This window comes from Apodemus sylvaticus, chromosome 7, assembly GCF_947179515.1.
Source record: "Apodemus sylvaticus chromosome 7, mApoSyl1.1, whole genome shotgun sequence".
In the NCBI taxonomy this organism is placed as follows: domain Eukaryota; kingdom Metazoa; phylum Chordata; class Mammalia; order Rodentia; family Muridae; genus Apodemus; species Apodemus sylvaticus.
The window spans coordinates 65,003,516-65,025,863 of record NC_067478.1 but is presented as its reverse complement, the minus strand read 5'-3'; the positions used below and the strand labels follow the sequence as shown (position 1 = coordinate 65,025,863).

The 22,348-nt window shown below is 51.5% G+C and overlaps 1 protein-coding gene across 2 annotated transcripts in view; it reads right to left on the bottom strand.

The window, feature by feature from the left end:
- The window catches only part of Smad6 (SMAD family member 6), a 72,044-nt gene that overhangs the window by 39,330 nt on the left and 10,366 nt on the right, over positions 1 to 22,348 (bottom strand). For both annotated transcript variants that reach the window (XM_052188062.1, XM_052188063.1), the window contains one exon: positions 17,105 to 17,182. In XM_052188062.1, the coding sequence (XP_052044022.1) occupies positions 17,105 to 17,182 (78 nt within the window). The remainder of the gene's footprint in view (positions 1 to 17,104; positions 17,183 to 22,348) is intronic.

Here is a 22,348-nt window from a genome sequence, read left to right as displayed (position 1 = left end):
TTGAAGCTGAGGCTGGCTTTGAACTCACATCCTCTTGCTTTAACTTCCCAAGAGCTGTTTTGACCAGAGTGAACACCAAGCCCAGAAGAGAATTAGGTTTTGATGTCCTTCCTGCATCTTCTCCAGTCTCTAGTAGGGAAAGAAGTCATGCCTTCCAACAATGTCAAAAGTCATGCCTTCCAGCAATGTCAAAGGTCAAAGAGCAGAGGTCAACAGGCAGGCACTGTGTCATCCACTCTTACTTTAGTCCAGTACTGGACTGTGTGGCTGTCATCCTTATAAGAATCAAAAGCTCTGGACAGTGTCGTGACTTCCCCAGTTTTCTGCTCTGGGGAGGCCACACCAGCATGCTATCCTGCTAGTTAAAGCACCCGTGGCCTTCTGCCTGAACCACGAGGCAGGAGCTACCTCCTACGACACAGTGAGCCTGTAGCATCAAGAGGCAGCCTGGGCAGTGTGGACAATTATGGAAAAATAAAAATACACCAGGGGCTAGAGAGATGGTTCAGAGGTCAAGAGTATTTGTTTTTTTTTGCAGAGGACTAGGGTTCAAGTCCCAACATCCCGTGGTGGCTCAGAACCATCTGTAACCGTAATCCGGAGGATCATATGCCCTCTTCTGACCTCTGTGAGCACCAGGCCTGCACATGGTACACACACATGCAGGAAATCACTCACACAAATGTAAAAGTCTAAAAGGAGAAAAACATGCCAAGCACAGCTGGCAAGTGGGTAACTCAGCGGGTAAGAGCACTCGCCACCATGCCTGCCTGACACCCTGAGTTCCACACGGGAGGAGGAGAGAGCTGACAGCCACAAGTTGTCTTCTGTCTTCCACATACATGCTGTGGCATGTAAACACACACACACACACACAGATACACAGACACACACACAAATAAATAAATAAATAAATAAATGTAATCTGAACAGACCAACGCTTACCAATGATAACCACTTTAGATCTTCAGTCCTGTGGCAGCAGGTACATTAAAAACTCGCATAGCAAGCAGCACTGTCTGGCTCCAGATCCCCCTGCCCTGTAAGTTAGTCAGACGCAGTTGCACAGTTTTGGAGTTAAAAATTGGAGGCTGGGAGACAGTCCATCAGCAAGGCACTCAATGTGCCCAAGAGTGAAGATTTAAGAACCAGTCAGTGTAAAAAGCCCAAGGCAGTGGCGCACACTTGCATTACCAGTAATAAGGTGGGACTCACAGACGAGCAGAGACAGGAGGACGCAGGGGCTCCACTGAGCTCTCTAGCCAGCTAGCCTAACCTACTTGGCAAAGTTCCAGGCCAACCGTATCTAGAACAAAACGTGGGGGTTATCCTCTGACCCCCACATACATGTGCACTCATGTACCTCCTCCCCCACACAAACACATTCATGTGAACACACACACAACTGGTTCTGAATCACAGCTCCTTCAAGTGCTCCCGCAGTGACTGGTAGACGAGTGAACAGGACTAGTAATGGGCTGTCAGTAAATGCTTAGAGCCCATTCTGGCTCTATCTGAAGGCCTAGCTAGGGCCCTCTCCAGACCTCTTCTCCCTCTCTGAATCCTGTCTGTCAGGTTCCTGGGACTTTTGTGGTAACAAAGAGGCAATTGCCTCCCTCCAGAGGCGGGGCAATGGAGGCCAGTACTAACAGGTTCCAGTGTTTTTCCCCAGCCCTGTCCAGAGCCCCATTCCAACCCAAAGAGTTACAAAGGCCTTTAAACTCCACAGTCATCACCTCAGGGTGAGGTCAGCCAAAATCCGCTCTTCCAAGCCCCGGGCTTTGAGATTTTGAAAACAGTCAAACATGAACTGGCCACCTCTGAGTGCCAGCAATCCTGGAAGGGCCTCTTGCCTCCTGGCTGCCAGCACCTATGGCCACCTCTGGCCCCACGTAGTCCAAGCCTCCTCCCATCAGCCACTATGCAACCCCAGGCTAAGACTCTGCCAGTTTCTGATGCATAAGAAGAAAAATCCCCCCAAAAGGCCTTAGCCATCCTCCAAGCCTCAGTACCTCAGCAGGTACAGATATTTTGCTGCCTCTAAACCTGACCGTATTAATTCCATCCCTAGAAACCACCTGATAGAAAAAACAGACTCCCACAAGTTGTCCTCTGGCCTCCACACATGCACTGTGGCATGTGCACCCCCCACAGGTACATACAAAATAAAAACATATAATTTTTAAATTATATTCCTTCACCTGCAACACAGGATACCTTCTAATGACTAATGGTATGCATCTAGAAAAATGTTTGTGGGGTTTTCTTTGGCGCAGGTGTGGGGGGTTGGTAAGGTTTTGTTTGTTTGGAGACAGGGCCTTATGTAGCCCAAGCTGCCTTTGAATTTGCTACAGACAGACAGTGATCTTGAACTCTGATTCCCCTGCCTTCACCATCCTAGTTTTGGAATTATACATGTGAACTACCACAGCTAGCTTATGCAGCACTGAGAACTGCATACTGGGCTCTGTGTGCACCAGACAAGCACTTGACCCACCAAGGGGCATTCCCTGGAAAATGTAAAGTATCACTTTATGATAATTCTAGGGTGACAGTGGCACACACCATTAACCCCAGCACTCGGGAGGCAGAGGCAGGCAAATCTCTGAGTTCAAGGCCAGCCTGATCTACAGAGTGAGTTCCAAGACAGCCAGGGCTACACAGACACAACATGTCTCAAAAAAGAAAGGAAAGGGAGGAGGGAAGGGGAGGGACAGCATGTGGAGGCCTGTGCACAGACTTAGCTGAGACACTGATGGAAGGTGTGGGGCAAGAAGCAAATTCATCAGCTGAGGAGTCAAATGACAGCTACTCTTCCCATACTGATCTTCAGTTTCCAGGCAATCCCAATCCACATACCCACTGGCCTGTCTGTGAAGTCAGAAACTCACAGGCAAACGGCAACAACCTGTAGAAGCCACAACTTCAGGAACAAGGTCAAATAACTCACACTACTTGGTTTCCGAGCTCATCATGACACACACAGTAATCAATACTCAGACATACTGGAACAAGAAAGACACACTGAAACATGTAGAAGAACTCAGAAGGAGAACCACACATGGATCATAATCATGAACTTTTAAAAGGCAGGGTCTCACGTAGCCCAGGCTAACTCACTATGTGGTCTAAGATGGTTTTGAAATTCCGCCCTTACTCCACAGTGCTAGGACTCACAGCCCTGTGCAGTTGCAGCTGGTGGATACAATATTGCAGACTTCCTGAATGCTCGGTAAACACTCTGCTGAGCCATGTCTCAATCTCATCAATGGGCTTTGACAAAGGTACCAACCAATACAGTTCCCAAGAAGGGAGTATCTTTTGAATCAATGGTGGAAGACCTTCATTTTTAAAAACTGACAGCCAGCCAGTGGTGGCGCACACCTTTTATCCCAGCACTCAGGAGTCAGGGGGCAGCAAATCTCTGAGTTTGAGGCTAGCCTGGTCAACAGGGCAAGTTCCAGGACTGATATATATATTAATTTTTTTAACACAAAATTCATCATAGATTATAAACCTAAATACGGGGCTAGAGAGATGGCTCAGCGGTTAAGAGCATTGACTGCTCCTCCAGAGGATCTACGTTCAATTCCCAGCATCCAAATGGTGGCTCACAACTGGCTGTAACTCCAGTTCCAGGGGATCCAACGCCCTCACACATGCAGGCAAAACACCCATGCATGTAAATAAAAATAAATGCTTTTTTAAAAAAAGATTTTAAATTTAAAACCTAAACCCAAAACCCCAAACAATCAAATTTCCAGAAGAAAATCTGGTAGCCTTGGAGTTTGGAAGAGCCCCACAGAAGGCATGACACGGAACAACTGAACTCTGACAAAATTAAAACCTTCTGCTCCTCAAAGACTCCATGAAGAAAATGGAAAGCCGAGCCATAAGCAGAGATAAAATATCTGCAAATATCGTCTACATCACTGATACCCAGAATATATAAAGAGCAGTCTAAAGTCAATAAGCATACAGCACATATGTGTCATATAAAAGCTGGTGGTAGTGCCATGCCTTTAGTCCCAGCCTCAGGAGGCAGAGGCAGGCAAATCTGAGTCTGAGACCAGCCTGGTCTACAGCATGAGTTCCAGGACTACACAGAGAAACCTTGTCTGGAAAAAACAAACAAATCCTATATAATATAAATAAAATATATATAATAACAACAAAAAACCCTATAAAGCTCTGTGTAGCTATGCCATCTAAGAAGAAACACAGCCAGGAAGCAAGCTGTGCAGAGAAACGCTTGATAACCTCAGCCAACAGGAAAGTGTGAATTCAAACCCAGCAATCATCCTGGACACTCACACAGGTGTAACAAACGCTGGATTCGTGGGGAAACCCAAAGGCAGTGTTTGTTTTGCTTGTTTGAAACAGTCTCAGGCAGCCCAGGCTAGCCTAAATTTGAGACAGTGGAGGATGACCTGGAACTGATTCTCCTGTCTCTGCCTCTCTAGTGCAATGATGGCAAACAGCCGCCTCACACCCTGTCAGTCGTATTTAGTGTTTGAAACGTTGGGATATCAAACTCATGGTGTGGTATATGCTGGGGGGGCGGGGGGGGTGCATGTATAGGAGCACCGTACTGCTGGCCTGCCCTGTCCCCAGCCCTCCAAACTTCATGCAACAGGATCCTTAAAAACAAAATTTCAAGAATATACACTGTATCTTACCTGCACCAAAAATCAAACCCTTTCTGCTCCAGAGAGCTTGTCTTATTTTTCTAGTTACTGGTGAACTGACTGTCAGAGCCTGAGAGCCGGGCCAGGCGAGAGAGGTACAGGGTAGCAAGCTCTGGAGTCAGGCTGACCCAGTCACTCGTTAACCCTGAGCACCTTACTTCTCTATTCTGGGCCTTGGTTTTCTCCCCTGTAAAATGGACACAAATCACCACAGAACCTATGTTGCTAGGAATGACTAAGCATATGGAGTAAGAAACGTGACTTGTACATTCACCCTGTACTTGGCCACCATGATACACCCGCCGTGACATGGCTGTCATGTGTTGCCCAAGAGCAGAAGCCAACCCACATCCTGACCAAAACTCACTCGTCTGGTAGGGGACAGAAGGTCTACACAAAGTCTTCTGCATGAAAGAAGTAGAGAGATGGTAGCCACTAAAAGTACGGGGGGGGGGGGGGGGGGAAGAAGTGGCTGGGGGGCTGCAATCTCTGAAGGCTTCCTGGAAAAGGAAGGCTTTCAGTAAAACCTCAAAAACAAATTGGGGGTTGTGGAAATCTCTCAGCAGGTCAAGCACTGACTGTGCAAATAAAGCACAAGGATCTGAGTTCAAATTCTCACACTCATGTAGAAGTTGGGGATGGTGCGCGCCTGTAACCCCACTTGGGGTAAGGAAAGGAACAAACCCAGGCAGACCCCGGAGGCTTGAAAGCCAACCCCACAAAAGCAGTGAGCTACTGTTTGTTCAGTCAGAGACTGTCTCCCAAACTAAGGCAGATGGTAAAGCAAGAGAGGAAGGCCCCAACCTAGCATCCACCTCCGATCCGCACTTCAGTGAGTACACACCGAGAATACCATAGGCGTACAGAGAGGGAGGGGTAAGGGAGGGGAGAGGGAGAGGAAAGGAGAGGGAGGGGGGACGGGAGAGGAGGGAAGGGGAAGGGGGAGGGGAGGATAAGGATGATGATGACTACGACGACGACAACAACAGAAGAGGAGGAGGAGGAGGAGGAGGAGGAGGAGGAGGAGGAGGAAGAAGAAGAAGAAGAAGAAGAAGAAGAAGAAGAAGAAGAAGAAGAAGAAGAAGAAGAAGAAGAAGAAGAAGAAGAAGAAGAAGAAGAAAGGGGGCGTGGGGATGTAGCTCGGTCAGATGGGTGGCTTGCCTAGCAAGCACAAAGCCCTGGGTCTGATGCACAGGTAAATCTGGGCATTGTGGCACAAACCTATATTCCCAGTCCTCAGGACGTGGAAGCAGGAGGATCAGAACTTCAAGGCCATTCTCAGCTATAGAGCACGGTCAGGGCTAGCCTGGGCTATAGGGGACTACCTCAAACAAAACAAACCAGACAGGATACTGAATCAAAGGATCAAGCGCCTGGGAAGGGAAAGCCTTCAAGATCCCTTTCCCGATCCTCTCTTCTCCACCAGATGGCTCTGCCCAGCCTCCTACGGCTGGCGCCCGGCACTGTGCATCCTTGGCATTTCCTCCCCCAAACAGCCCTGTGCCAAGGGGCATGACAGCAGAGCTTAGGCACTGCATGTGTGTCCCCATTCCCGGTGGGTGGGGCTGGCCTGGGACCTTGGGCCTTACCCACCCCACCCCAACCCATACAAACACGCCAGCACACTCATTCCTTTCCAATGGCTTGAATTTCAGTTTGTCTGAGGTGTTTTCAGTTTGCCTGAGGTGTTTTCTTAAGCCTAAGTGTACTCTCTGCAGCCCACTCACCCCCGGCGTGTCCCTCAGAGACCTGGTCCTAGTCCCCAGCCGGGACCCCTCGAAGCTCTGACTGCCAGGCCCCTCGAAGCTCTGACTGCCAGGCCCCAGTGCCGCCTTTGATGCTCACCACCCGCTAGACTTCAATGCTGCTGTGTGCACGGCCCCTTTAATAAGTTATTTCCGTGGAAAACCCTGGTAACTGGGTCATGAATCAAGCCCATAAACACCTCTTACCCATCAAAGCACCCAAGAAAGGGAGGTTGGGTAGGCAGAGGAGCCCCTTAGGGTAAGTGCACACTGCTCCTCCTGAGGCCCACAAGAAGCCCCGGGCACCTGGGCCACTGCAAAGATGCTGAAGTCCCCCGAAGCCTGGCATCATCAAACGGCAGGACACTGCCTGCCTGTGTCCCAGGGCCCAGCTCAGCCCAGCTCCCGGGAAGACTGACAGCTCAGAGAGGCCAAGCTGGCTGTGGCTCCCGGGTACAGGAATGTCATGTTTTGGCTACCAGTGAAAGGCCTGGCTCCGTGGAGACACACTTCTTTTCCAGTGTTGAGTTTCCTTCCACTCCTGTCTCCTTTATGTTTTTCCCAGCGTGCACTGGCTGCCCAGGGCCCTGGGAGATTCGGGGCTCTCACTGAGAAGCTCGAGGCCCAGGACTCAGATCTACTGTGGTAGGTTGGGCATTGCTGCCATACGGGCAGGAGTCCTGAACCCAGAGGAGAGAGCCCAGCTCTGCCACTGCGAATGAACACCACCTCCCTCCGACCATGCAGACTGAAACGCCTGTGGCCCTGGCAGAAGGACACGAGAAACTTTCTCCAAGCTTGGTCTGTAAACTGCTTCCCGTGTGAGCATGAAGCCCTGAGTTCAATCCCCCGGACCTACATTAAAGGGGGTGGAGGGAGAGCCAGGCATGGTAGCATGTGCTTGTAATCCCAGCACTGGGGAGGCAGACAGGCAGCTCGCCGCATGCTCGCTGGCCAACCAAGCTTGTGTACTTGGTGAACTTTTAGGGCAGTGGGAGACTGTTTCAAAAAGCAAGGTAGATAGCACCTCAAGGATTGACACCTAAGGTTGACCTCTGGCCTTCAAATACACCTGTACATGCATAAACATGTGCGATCACACGTACACACACATTAAGGCTATGACCCTGGAAACAATCCCCAGATCCTTTAGAAAGAGGTGACAGGCTGATATGCCGGCATCTCTATGCCTAAGTATGCACCCAAGAGAATATGTCCCTGTGAGTATGAGATTGCCAGCTCAGGAATGTTTACTGTTGCATCATGGGTAGGAGTCCCAGACTACGGGCCACTAGAACTGTGCTGTGTGTGAACTAAAAGTAAAGAACTCACAGATCCTTCACACAGCCCATAAAACTCCTCCCAGAAATGAGAAAGGCAGGCAGCTCCACACAGCACTCATCCACACTCTGCTGAAGGAAAAAAGCTAGACATGGGCACTGGAGCGACGCTCAGAGAAGAGAGCACTGCCCCGCAGCCATGAGGACCAAAGTGCAGAGCCCAGCACCCACGTAAGTAGTTGGGTGTGGTCCTGGACACAACTGTAACCCCAGCCTGAGCAGGACAGAGGCAGGAGGATCACTGGGACTTCAGTCTATCTGAGGAAACTCTAGTCTCCGGTCTGGAACAGGGACCTGGACTACCTCTAGGACTCCACGGTGGACTGAGCTTTTAAATGCCAAGGAGAGTGGGAAAGATCCTGGCTCTGTCCAGTTCTGCATCGCTGCCCATCTGGGGCTAGCTGCCCCCCTCCCCCTCACTGAGCAGAAACTAGAGAGAGCCCAAGGGGCTTCTGAAATATAAAAGTAGCACTGCCCAGCCAGGGGTGCGGAGGAGACCCAGGTCTTCTACTCTTTGTTTATCTCAAACTGCCACCGCATGGCCTTTCCATCTGTAAAATGGGTCTTGGTGGAGCCCTCGATTCTCAGCTTTGCACACAGCCGGGCCAACTCAGTCCCTTCCAGTCTCATGCTGAGTGACCTCCCTGCCATCTCACCAACCTGGCACCAACCCAACCTGGCTGGTGGTTGGTTTCTCCAGCCCTTTCCACTCTTGCCTGATCCCAGATGACTCAGAGAATAAAATCACTTCCAGGTTTTTTGAGACAGGATCTCATGTAGCCCAGGCTGGCCTCCAATTCATTATGTTGCTGAGATGATCTTGAACAGATATCTGATCTTCCTGGCCTCCACCTTCCAGGTGCTGGCATTACAGGTATGGACACCGACACCGTGTCCAGTATATGTGGCACTCAGAGACCGAAACGCATGTCTTTGTGCATGTGAAACAAGTTCTCTGCTAACTAAGTTATGTCTCCAGCCCCTAGATCCTCTTTTAAAGGTCACTATAATGTTGGCAATGATTCACCTCACAGTCTCGGCTGGTGGCTTTGAGGCCAGCTCTAGACATGAGATCTCCCTCTATTTTTCAAAATCCAGAAACTTCTACGACAAGGTGACTGGGGCCTTCTAACACAAGGCTTAGGTTAGGGTAGGGTGGGTGATGGGCTATTCTGTGGATTGAAGTCCCTCAGGTTTTACCCTCTCAGGTTGGGGACCATGGGGACAGGCCATAAATCTCAGGCATTCTTTCCAGAAAATGGAGACAAACAGCCAAGGGTCATGGAAGGAAAATGTTTTGTATAAAAATGTCTGGTCAAGTATCTTCAGGAGATATTTTCTCCATGAACTAAACGCTACTCGACCCAGACAAGGAAATGTTTGAGTGTGTCCGCCGAGGGTGGCTGATGCCCAGGGAGCCTGGGCTAGAGGGGTGGTGTGAGGGAGGACTGAGGGCACATACACATGGCCAAAACTGGATGGGAGGTAACCAGGGGCTCCACTGGGGGGTCCCCAGAAATCCTGTGCCACCCACCAGCCTGGGTAAAGGCATCCCACGATTCCCTGTGAGTGGCTCAGAGTCAGAGCACCCCAGAAAGACATGCAGCGGCCACCTCTCAGCTCCTCCACCATCGCCCTGACTACTCTCTCCTTCACCCACCACCTACCAAGGAGCAGAGATGCCCTGTGGAGTGTTATAACAGGTTCACACCACTGCCATCTTGGGGCGGATACACCTTGGCCTGGTAGTCATGGCAACTAATTCAGCAGAACAATACAGTGCCAGCTAGATCTATGGCGACAGTCAAGGAGCTGCTGACACTCCCTAGTTGGAGAGAGGGAGGTAAGGTTCACAAGGTCTTCTCTTGGGAGGCCAGCCATTCCTCCCCTCTTCCCTAGACACAGTGCTCTCGGAGGGGGCTAGGGCACATAAGAGAAAGGAGGCCTCCCTGATACAGCTTCCATGACATCACCACGCCTGATGGGGTGGAACCTGGCAGTGAGATGGTTACTTTGGAGCCGCAGAGGCTCCTGTGAGTAACCCTTTGCCCACGGTCTGCAAGCCAACCGATACACTCACTGGCTCTCCAAGCTGGACTTTGAAAAAAAATTCTATTGTTGGTCACTGGGGCCCTCTCTGGGGTAAAAGACATTTGTTTATGCTGAATCTTGGTTCCCTGAAGGCAAGGAACCACAGAGGCTCAAAGACCATCTTTGGATCCTGTACTGTCCAGGGGGCAGACAGGGTACCTGGGAGGCCCCACAGGGGCCAGCCAAGCTTTCCAGCTGAGTGAGCTTAGGCAAGCGACTCAACCTCTCTGAGCCTCCGTCATTTCTTCCTTTAATTTGGCTAATAAAGTGGCTGCCTCATAGAGGTGCTGGAAAATTCCATGAACTCATAGATGTATGGCACTTGAGAAAGCGCCTGGCGCAGGGCTCAGTGCTTCCAGGGTCATTAACTATAGTGTGTAAGGGGAGGGGGAGTGCTGTCTTGGTCGCCTGAACTCAGGATTTCTCTGATTACAAAAGGGAGCCCCTGCTGTGGCTAGCATAATGCTTGGCAATGTCCTTTAGGGGGGCCAAGGATGTCCTAGGGTTCCCTGGCCCCAGGGGCCATAATCCCTCTGTTCTTAACCACAACATCATTCAGGAGAACCACTCAGGACTCTCCACACCCTCCAGTCCCTCCCACGTCTACCTTCAGCTGTTTCTGCACAAGCTGTTCTCTTTACTTGAGAGCACACTCGCAGTCTGTTCTTAGTAGGTGCTTAGTCAGCCTACAAGACCCAACCCAAAAGGCCCGCTCTGTGAAGCTCTCCCTAACACCCACAATCTCAACAGAGTCCCGGCATCCGAGGACACCAGCCCTCTTTCCTCTTCCCGTAGCATTGTCTCAAGCTGTGCACTGAGGCAATGAAGAGAAGATCCGCTAAGATGGGGTAAACCATAAAGACCAGCCTTGCAACCATCCACTTCCTAAGGCCTAAGAGCTAGAACCAGCAACATCCAGAGGCACACTGGCACCATGGAGCTGGAGCTCTCGGACCCAATGGGCTCCTGTGCAGCACCCCAAAATGGTGGTGGGTGCTGGAGACAAGGATCGTGTTTGCTTGGAGACGCCAGCAGGAAAGGGCAACCCACCCTGGCATACTGCCTTATCCCATGATACTCCATGGCATACTCCTGAAGGACCCCCGTTCACACACACACACACACACACACACACACACACACACACACACCAGGCACCTGGTCATTCTGCAGCAGCCACCTCTATCCCTCTGCCATGACCCGTCTCTCACACACACACACACACACACACACACACACACACACACATACACACACACACATACACACACCCCGGCAACCAGCCTGAAAGAATGGAGCATCTGTGAAGTGTCAGGAGCATAAAGAAGAGAAAATGGAAATTAAAAAAAGAATCCAGGGAAGGGGCTTGCCGCTAACAGACACGGTTCATGTGAGGACGGCACCCGCTGTCCCCTGCTATCCCAAGATGCCTCTCTTATCCAGGGGACTCCCATGATCAAGTATGAGACCACCCGCCCATAGAATCTCACTCCACGGCCTAAGAAAATCACCTTTTCAGCTAGCACTTCCTCCCCTCTGTCTCCATTCCCTCCCGACCACCCAGCCTGTCTAGGCTCAATCCAAGAACACCATTCAGAGGCACAATGGTGTTCAGGCCCTATGGGCTGCCATGTGTGACTGCTACTGGATCTCACTGAGCTGACCCTGCCTCCCCCGGGGAGATGGTTCCATTGGGTGGGGCACATACTGCCAAGCCTGGCAACAGGGTTGGGTCCCTGGGTCCCACATGAGTAGAAGGAGAGAAGCAACTCCCATGAGCCTCACTGTGACACTCAAGCTCACACACATGTGCACATATGTACATATCACAGAGCACATATAAGCATATCACATATGCACGTACAACAAAACAAACAATGGCAGACTTCCAGCCATTCTTTAAAACCCCATGTGGGTACCCCCCTCTTCTGAGACTCCTGGTCGCCTCCCAACAGGAGAGCCCAATGCCCCCTACCACCACAGCACCTGATGTGGACGCCTGGAGGGCAGGATTGACACAGGTCTTATCTCTAGGCTGGGTACCTTTAACAGATGCACCCCTGCACAGGACTATACCTTGCAGACCAGAGGCTCCGTTACTACCTTCTTTAAAGGGTACATTACTATTATCCCCTATTCCAAGTAGAAAACCTGAGGGGCAGGGTGGCTAAGCAGCTGCCCCCTCTCGACTAATCAATCAGGAGGCAGAGCAGGGACTTGAACCCAGAGCCAACTGTGATGAAGCCACTTACCTCTGCTGCAAGGGTAGATGTGTACTGCTGAAGTTGACAGAGCCCTTAGGGACACAGAGACACGGAGCCTGGGCTGGGCAAGACCTGTGACCCCAGCAATCAACGAGAGACAGTGACAATGTCTCATCTGTATGTACCTGAGGATGTGGGCAAAGAGCACTCAGCTGAGAGCCGAGGGCCACGGGACAGAGAGCAGGTGAACAAACAACACAGGGCCACCTACTTCTCCACTAACTCCGGCTACCGGTGCTTGCTGTGTGGCTCACGGCCAGGCTCGGAATCTCTCTGCCTCCAAACTGTTAGCTTGAATGTAAGCGTACATAGGAGGGCCTGGGTCCCTAAGGAGCTTCCGATTAGGTAGACTTTGATCCAGCTCAGCCCCAACCACCACAGCTATACTGCTGACGGAGAGGCTAGCAGTCAAGGCTAGCAGAAGGGCCTGCCTAGTCTACACTACAGGCAGCTTATATGGCATACGGACAATACTGGACTAAATAAACACCTTGCCGCCGGGCGGTAGTGGCGCACGCCTTTAATTCCAGCACTTGGGAGGCAGAGGCAGGTGGATATCTGAGTTCGAGACCAGCCTGGTCTACAGAGTGAGTTCCAGGACAGCCAGGGCTACACAGAGAAACCCTGCTTCAAACAACACTCCCCCCCCCCCCCCAAAAAAAACCACCTTGCCAATTATCTGCGAGGCTCCTGATTCGTTACCAAATGGTAATCATGGGGCATACAGATGCCAGCCAGGTGGGTGCCCCACCATGGGATTGGGCAGGCCTATGTGCTCGGCAGCCTGCCACCTTGAGTTCTCATGGAATGACTACAGTTCTTCCTTCTCTCACCCACCCAGGGCATTCTCTTCTTCTAAGCTGGAGTAGAGGATGCTGGGAGAATTTTGCCCGTCCCACCAGTTCCCCTCAAAGCACCAGTTCCCACTGCCCCCTCACGCTGCACTTCTATGACTGAGAGCATGGTCTGCCTTCCAAGAGGATAGATAACTCTCACACACCCACACCGAAGTTTGAGTGTCTTCAGCTGATAGTGCTTAATCCTCAAACTATACTGAAGTCAAGGGAACAGGAGAGAAATGTCAGTGCTGTTAAGAAGATGCCCAAGGGGACAAGGGGTCCTTAGCTAGACAGAAGACAGTACCCCAGACCCAAGTGAAACAAGAAAATCATAACCCCAGAGGTCCAAGAACACCCCCAAAAGAGACCTGAAGGCTGGTGGTGATTTTACCCAAATCCCACTGGAGACACTGGACATGAGGTTCTGCAGGATCTGGTTGATGGTTCGAGTCTATCCCACCTGAGTGACCTTGGTGGAATCACCTGCGCCCTTTGACCTTCAGTTTCCTGCATGGGTCATAGGACCTGACTGAGAGCCCAGGCCGAGAGTGGATGCCTATGGGGACTTTGGATAGCCAAGAGATAGTGCCCCAGTCGTAAATGACATGAGGACACCATAGCACCAGTGTTCCAAGTGCACCCCCAAAAGAGATCTCATCCTGTCAAATTAGAATAGGAGCCCCCACTTTGCTACAGCTCCTCATGTGCCCTTGTCTGTCTGGGCCTGTGACTGATCCCTAAATTCTGCCATCCCCCTATGTGGCCTTAGTCACAGGGCAGGAGAACAAAGAAACAGGAGGTTTGGCCAGACTGTGACTGTCATTGTGTGCAAGCCAGGCTTGATGTGAGAGGGACCAGGCCCTGAAGGGCACCAATCCAGAGGTCACAGAACAGAGGATAGCACAGTCATTGTTTGGTGGATCCCTGTGTTCTCCAGGAGATTTCCTCAGTGGTCGCACAGAAAAGCATGGAGTCCTGTGTCAGCCAGCTCTCACCCCAGCCCTGGCACTGAAGTGACTCCACCCAAGCCTCCATGAGCAATTTGGGAACTGGAGCTGATCACTCAGCAGCGAGAGGGAGTAGTGCAGACAAGACAATGTGACAGGGCCTTGCAGGTACTGTTTCAGAGGGGGACAGTGGGAAGAACAGCAGCTGTCTCCCTAGATGGCCAGTCAAGGAGAGGAAGAAAGGTGGGCACTGATCTGAGCATGGGCGTCCAGAGACACCGGCACCGGCACCAGCACCAGGACCGGCACCAGCACCGCAACCACCCTATTGGCCCCTGACCATCAAATGTCTACTCTGCTCCTGGCCTTTCTGATTTTGAGTCTCTCAATGCCCTCCTGCACGACATCACTCTGTCCTCACAGGATGAGGCAGCCACGACTCTCCATCCACCAAGGCCTGTCCCCTGGGACTCTGCCCCACCTGCCAAGGACCCCTTCCCTGAGTCTTCCCTCTGTGCAATACCAACACAGCCCAAAGCTCAGGAGGACACAAAAACTGTTCCACTTGCTTACTCGGGCCATGCAGGTGCCACCTCATCCCCTCCTCCCACAGGGGAAACCCCAAACTTGCTTCCCATATCTTTTCAGAATGCCAACCACTAGACACTCTTTTTTTCTTTTTCCTTTTTTCCCATTTGTTTTCAAGACAAGGTTTCTCTGTATAGCCTTGGCTGTCCTGGATCTCACTCTCTAGACCAGGCAGACCTCAAATTCACAGAGCTCTGCCTGCCTCTGCCTCCCGAGGATTAAAGGCCTGTACCACACCTGCCCAGCCACTTTTTTTTCCATGACAAAACCAACAGTGGCCTCTTCGGGACTCAGTTCTGAGATATCTGGGCAGAATCTCCAGCACAGCCCACCCCAACACGGTCCAGCCTGTGGTCCCCGCAGGGGTGTGGAGGTGCTTGCTCTCTGCAGGAGCCTGGTTCGGGGAAGGCATCAGCAGGTGTGCTTTGAGGTCCAATCCTTTAAGCAGGAACCATGCACCTGGCCTCCTCTGGAATCAGGGAAGCTCACAAATGCAAACCCATGTCACACACACACACACACACACACACACACACACACACACACGCACGCACGCACGCACGCACGCACGCGTTTCCACAGTTGACAAGGAAAAAGGATGTCAAAGCATCCATTTGTCCGGCAATCCAAGGGCACCAAGGCGATTCCCCTAACTTAACAGCCATGAGAGCTGGCAGGGACCCAGAATCATAAACTCAAAAATAATCGCTGTCCCTCATTTCAGTCACATGTGGCTTCTGCCTGCATGCCAGAGGAGAAAATGATCTGTGCTGTAACTTGGCATCACCTGGATGAATCTCCCCACTCTCCTTCTCCCCCCTGTCCCCTCCCTTCCTTCCCCCTCCCTCTCTCCCTCATATGGAGACAGGGTTTCTCTGTGTAACCCTGGCTGTCCTCATTCTGTAGACCAGGCTGTCCTCAAACTCAAGAGATCCACCTGCCTCTGCCTCCTGAGTGCAGGGATTAAAGGGGGTGGGCCATCACCACCACCCAGCATCCTGCCTGGTTCTTTAACATGTTTTTTTATCGTGTGTGTGTGTGTGTGTGTGTGTGTGTGTGTGTGTGTGTGTGAGAGAGAGAGAGAGAGAGAGAGAGAGAGAGAGAGAGAGAGAGAGAGAGAAGAGTCTCACTGTGTATCTCCAGCTGGCTGGAATTATAGACCAAGCTGGTCTGTATCACAGATGTTTGTCTGCCTCTGCCCTGAGTGCCGGGCTTAAAGGCCACCACAGGCAGCTACCTGGGCAGATCTTTAAAGGCGGGAGAGTATACCGAATAAGAGGAGAGAGTAAAGTGGCCTGAGGAGAGGACCGGGGTCCAAATGGCAGACAAGAGCTGGAGACAGGAGACCTGGATTCCTGTGCTACGTGAGCCACAAGCTCACTTGTAGGGTCTCATCTTCTGCCCCCATCTCTTCAAACAGCCATGCTCCTGTGGTCTCTTCCCAGGACCTCAGGAAGACCAGGAAATAGACAGAGAAGGGCTCTAGACTAGGGGAATGGGTAAGTATCTAGGAGCATCCAGCACTGTCACCTTAAACTTCTAGGAGCACAAGAAGCAACAGAGGGAATTCTGGGAATATAGTTATCGGGGCGCACTGAACTGTTACAGAACAGGGGAGGGCAGTGCAGTAGCAAGAAGGAGCTGAGGTTCCTGTGGCCACAAAGGTTGCTCTGTGGCCCCGAGGGACACAAGGAGTCACTACACCTATGGGTTGGCATAATGCAAGGCGCTGGGGTGGAGCCTGGCTTACCTGGCTCACTCAGCCCCTCTCTTTCACTTTTATGACTTGGGTGTGGAGCCAGGAAAAGATGCAGAGGCCCAGCTAGCTGCCCCCCACCCCAGGCCACAAGCCCAGCTGCTGCACAGTGCACTCTACTGACCATGCTTCCAGAAGGCCACACAGACCTCAGACACCCAAGTCCACTGGCCCCCCTGCCCCAGTTCCTCCAACCCAGCCTCTCGCATGAAAAATTCCCTTGAATCTGAGAGGTCTTAGGGCCAACATCTGGGAATTTCAGACAGGCGACAGACAGCACCAAAGCCAGGGGGTTCCTTCCTGCTTCGTGACACGTAGAGGGCACAAATACCACCAGCTTTTAGCAAACTTCCCCCTTGCCAGTCTGCCCAAGCTATTCCCTTTGCTTACCCACGGCCCCTCCCCTAGTGCCCTGAGGGAAAAAAGACCTATTTGCCTTGAGATGTCCTATTACGAAGAAGTGTCCCAGGCTACAATGATGAAAAGACCTTTCTAAACCATAGAAATGGCAGAGATATGGTGGAGAACCAGGTTAAAACGAGTTATTATCTTCAGGTCCCATCCACACAGCCTTGGGACCCAAGCTGGCGCTGAACCCCTCTGGCTTCAGCCTCCTGAGTACTAGGCTGAAACGTGTGGAATGCCACACTCATTTCTTACCTCCAGTAACACCAGCAAAACACACACACCACACACACACAGGCCATCTTCCCATTTACAGAGTGGGCGAATAAGTGCATAAAATTCACAAGAAATCAAAATCTGTTCCACCAATGCCCACACCCGCTGCCAGTACCGCCACCACCAGTACCGCCCACAGATACGAGTAAGGAGAAATATGCCAACCTGAGAATTCACCCGGAGCAGTGATGAGGGAGCTGGTGGCCTCGGTTTCAGTGTAAGACAATGTAGAATCGGACAGATCTGTTCGAAGAGAGAAAAGAGAGCTCAGTTGGTCAAAAGGCACCAGTGCACGTGTGGCGTACAAAGGGCAGATGTCCCAGGGGCCACAGATTTGTTCCTGTAGCCCAGGCTAACCTTGATTCCAATATCTAGCCAAGGCTGGCCTTGAACTCCTGACTCTCTTGCTCTCACCTCCTAACTGCTGCGATTGCAGGCCTGAGCCATTACGGCTGGGTGCGTGCAGTGCAGGAAACCAAAGCCAGGGCTTCGTGCACGTTAGGGAGCCCACCCTACCAACCGAGTGACCCCTCCGGCCCCCTTCCAAGTTTCTGATGTCACTCTGGAGCCCAGTCACAGGATCACTCCAGACCAGGCCAATCACCCTTCTGGAAAAATGCACACCGCTGTGACCCTGACACAGGGAAGAGTCTCTAAAGTCCTGACCGAAGAAATAGTCCGCGTTCAGAGGACTGAGCAAGCACCGACTTGAGCCGGCTTGGGTAAGGTTAAATTAAGCCCCTGAACAATTCATAGCTGCTAACCTTAATCACAACCATTAAAATTCTTGAAGTTGTTCGTTCTTGCTTCCTTCCCTCTTCCCTTCCTTCCTTCCTCCTGGAGCTGGGGAAGCTTAAGAAGTCACTTCTGCTCCCACACACCTCTCACTAAGGTTCAAGTGTTGGCTCTCAGATTCCCCAGATTACCTGTTGCTATCTCTCTCACCTCTCCCACTCCCCAACATCCAAAGGGCCTGTGGAGCTTGGGCTAGATTTTCCTTCACACGCGTTTTTTAACAACAGGCTTAATTAAGCTCTTCCTATGGCAGGCAACATTGGTCAGCCCTGCCTGCGGGCGCTGAGATGGAAGGGAACCTGCCCCACTGGACTCATAAACTGCTGCTCTGGGGAATGGCCTCCGAGGTCTAGGCCTCTACTACAAGTATGGGGTTGAGCGCAGTAAGGGACCAACAGGTCTGTCCCAGAGTTAAGAAGCATGGACCAGGAAGTCCACAAAATATTGGCTCATCCAGAACAAGCCAGATATGGCTTGGCTGGCCGCAGATGGCCCAGCAGCCCCCGGGGGCTGGGATTCCTGGAACAATTCCCTCAGTTTAGCCTATAGCTAGCTAAAATTCCATTTCATTTTGCATAAAATGTTTCCTTTTCCCCCAAGACTTGAGGATTGGTAAAGAGGGAACAGGAACCGATTCAGCTTTCTTTTTTCATTTCCCACTTGCCAGCTGCTGAGTTTGATTTCGGTTCTTGGTCTCATGTTATCAGAGAAGCACAAAAATAAACAGATTTTTGTGCATGCATTCATGTGTGTGATTATATAATATATGTACATATAATCTATAGTGATGTAGTAATAGTAAAAAGGGAAACAATGCAAGGTAAAGGAAATGATTTTTAAAAATATTGTATTAGCCGGGCAGTGGTGGCACACACCTTTAATCCCAGCACCTGGGAGGCCGAAGCAGGCAGATATATGAGTTCAAGGCCAGCCTGGTCTACAGAGTGAATTCCAGGATAGTTAGGGCTATACAGAAAAACCATGTCTCAGAAAAAAAAATTTTTGTACTATATCTCAAGGCACACACACAAAAAAAGGATCTGCTGTATTGAAAATAAAGATATAAGAAAAATCTTCAAAATAAACCCTTCAGTGCTAAAGTGGAGGAATTTTGTACTGTTTGTATGTATGTGTGTTTGCATGTGTGTGTATTTAAGTGCACACTCTGTGTGTGTCTGTGTGTGTGTGTGTGTGTGTGTGTGTGTGTGTATGTGTGTATACACCAGAGGTCAACTCTGGGTATCAGTCCTCACCTTGCTTTTTGACTTTTTGAGGCAGGGTCTCACTGGCCTACAGTTCACTGAGTAGATTAGGCTGGCTGGCCAGCGAGCCCCAGGGAGAGCTCCTGGCCTGGCCTCCTCGGTAGTGGGACAGGCATGCACCACCATACCTGGGGACTGAACTCATGTCCCAGAACTTCACTGACTGAGCTATCTTCCCCACCTTGAGTTTGCATTTAATACCTAATGTCCCCAGTGCAAAGTACCTGGAACCTCGCTGAGGCTCCGTGAGGGAGCCCCGGTGAGGGAGCCCCGGTGAGGGAGCCCCGGTGAGGGAGCGGGCCATGCCGGGAATCTGGTGTGCCAGCTCTAGCTTCCTTTCAAAAATTCAGCAGATGAAATACACAAAAGGCACGGAAGGTCCTTTAAAATGTCAGATATTGCTAGTACTGAGCCTTCCACCAATCATCTGAAGGAGAAACACCAAGTCACAGGCTGACTGGGTCCTGTTAATTTTAAAATTTTTTACTTGAAGTGTTTTTAGTTTTGTGTAAGTATGAGTCTCCGTGTATTTATGTGTACACTGAATCTGGAGCTACAGACAGTTCTGAGTTGCCTGATGTGTATGTGCTGGGAACTGCTACATCTACACTGGTAGCACCCAGAAGTCTCCAGAGAGAATAGGAAGGGCCAGGAGCTTCTACCGGTTGAAGATAGCTACAGAGGACCTGTCACACCCTCGCCAAGCCCACAGACCTAGACTTTCCACAGAGGCAACCTTCCTATGGTGGCTGTTATAGGAAGAGATCTCTCCCAGCTGCTGGCTATCATGACCTGAAGCCATGGAGGGACCCCGATGGGATCTGGAACCCTGGTTCGGTTCAAGATGCCCCTCCAGGAACAGTGGGGAGCACTAGGGGTCACGACCTTTTCCTAGAGAGTTAAGCACCCTCCACCACAAGAGCCTCACGACCTGCCCTGCGCGCATGTGCTCAGCTCCACAGTGTAGCATGAAGTATCAGCGACAGTCAGCGTGGAGGAGCAGTGCCTTCCTGCCACCGACATTCTGTCACCCCTCATGTTTGAGGGAGCGTTCTTGTTACTCTATTATTTTTCCTACATCATTTAAAAAATAAAAAATAAAAACAAAGCCAGCCACAGGGATGCACATCTGTAACTGCAGCAGGCAGGATGGATGAGAAGGCAGAGGATGGAAAGTTTGAAGGGAAGCCAACTAGACTACATAAGAAGATCCTGTCTCGATCAATCAATTTGATTTCGATTTAATCAGTAAAAGTCATTCTTAGCTCTTACGCTAACATGGAGTTCTGTGAGCCCTGGCAAGAGTCATCTTTGCTTTCTGGGACTCAGTTGTCCCACTGTGAAGTAATTTGGCACATGTTAGCATCTCTTTCTTCTTTGTTTTTGGAGACAGGGTTTCTCTGTGTAGCCCTGGCTGTCCTGGAGCTCATTCTGTAGACCAGGCTGGCCTCGAACTCAGAAATCCCCCTCCCTCTGCCTCCCAAGTGCTGGGATTAAAGGAGTGTGCCACCACCGCCCAGCTTGTTTGTTTCAGACAAGGTTTCTCTGTGTAGCCTTGGCTGGCCTGGAACTCGCTCTGCAGACCAGGCTGGCCTCGCAGAGACCTGCCTGCCTTTGCCTCCCAAGTGCTGGGATTAAAGGTGTGTGCCACCAAGCGCAGCTTCCTTTTAGTTTTTAAATGGCCACTCTTTAGGGCTTTTCTGCTCTTCCTCAGGCTGACTGGCAATTCCTCCCGCAATGAGTCCACCATTGGTTATGAATGTTTGAGTTTCCCTTCTCTAATGGAGCAAGAAATCCTCTATAGGACTCAGGAGATGCCGAGGCTGGCCTGCAGCAGGAAGATGTGGAAGCCATGGCCTGAGCTGTGGCTGTCCTCGGTTAGTCTCTCAGCCCCGCAGCTCTTCAGTCAGGGGTCTCCCTCACTCAGCCAGCTCCCCCCTCATCTCCCTCTCCTCACTCAGTCAGCTCCCCCCTCATCTCCCTCTCCTCACTCAGTCAGCTCCCCCCTCATCTCCCTCTCCTCACTCAGCCAGCTCCCCCCTCATCTCCCTCTCCTCACTCAGTCAGCTCCCCCCTCATCTCCCTCTCCTCACTCTGTCAGCTCCCCCCTCATCTCCCTCTCCTCACTCAGTCAGCTCCCCCCTCATCTCCCTCTCCTCACTCAGTCAGCTCCCCCCTCATCTCCCTCTCCTCACTCAGTCAGCTCCCCCCTCATCTCCCTCTCCTCACTCAGCCAGCTCCCCCCTCATCTCCCTCTCCTCACTCAGCCAGCTCCCCCCTCATCTCCCTCTCCTCACTCAGCCAGCTCCCCCCTCATCTTCCTCTCCTCACTCAGCCAGCTCCCCTCATCTCCCTCTCCTCACTCAGCCAGCTCCCCCCTCATCTCCCTCTCCTCACTCAGCCAGCTCCCCCCTCATCTCCCTCTCCTCACTCAGCCAGCTCCCCCCTCATCTCCCTCTCCTCACTCAGCCAGCTCCCCCCTCATCTCCCTCTCCTCACTCAGCCAGCTCCCCCTCATCTCCCTCTCCTCACTCAGTCAGCTCCCCCCTCATCTCCCTCTCCTCACTCTGTCAGCTCCCCCCTCATCTCCCTCTCCTCACTCAGTCAGCTCCCCCCTCATCTCCCTCTCCTCACTCAGCCAGCTCCCCCTCATCTCCCTCTCCTCACTCAGTCAGCTCCCCCCTCATCTCCCTCTCCTCACTCAGTCAGCTCCCCCCTCATCTACCATCGGACCCTGACCCCACTAGTTCCCAGAGAAGTAAACAAAGCTCCTGGGCACAGGCTCACAGCTGGACCACACCCCTGTTTAGCTAATGCCTCCCACATCCGAGGGACATGGGACTGTCCCCATGAGGGGGCAGCCTTTGATCTATTTTCCATGGATCAAACTCCTCAAAGCAAGTCTAGGGTGACTGTATCACCGACTTCCCTGAAGATGGAGAGCTGGAAGGATCTTGGCGTGACTACGTGAGTGCACAGCCCAGGGAAGTGACCTTCCAGCCAGAGCTTACACACTCAAGAGTGGAAGTTTCTACCATAAAGAGTACAAAATTATTCTTTGTGGTCACTTGGGAATGTTCTAGCACCCACCCCATGCCAATGTACTTTTGAGGCCTGGGCCTCACAGAAACTACTGGTCACAGAGTTGTTGTGTTGGAACTCTTGAAGCCAGCTCACCTGCTACTGGAACTCCACAGAGGATATAACTGCCCTAAATCCACAAAGGAGCGCCCAGGTCCCAGGGCATCTCTACTTTTAAACAGTTAGTCAAGTGTGTGTGCCCTTGAGTGTTTGCATGTGCATCCTGTGCAAGTACCCTTGGAGGCCACAAGAGGGCACTGCACTGCATGGA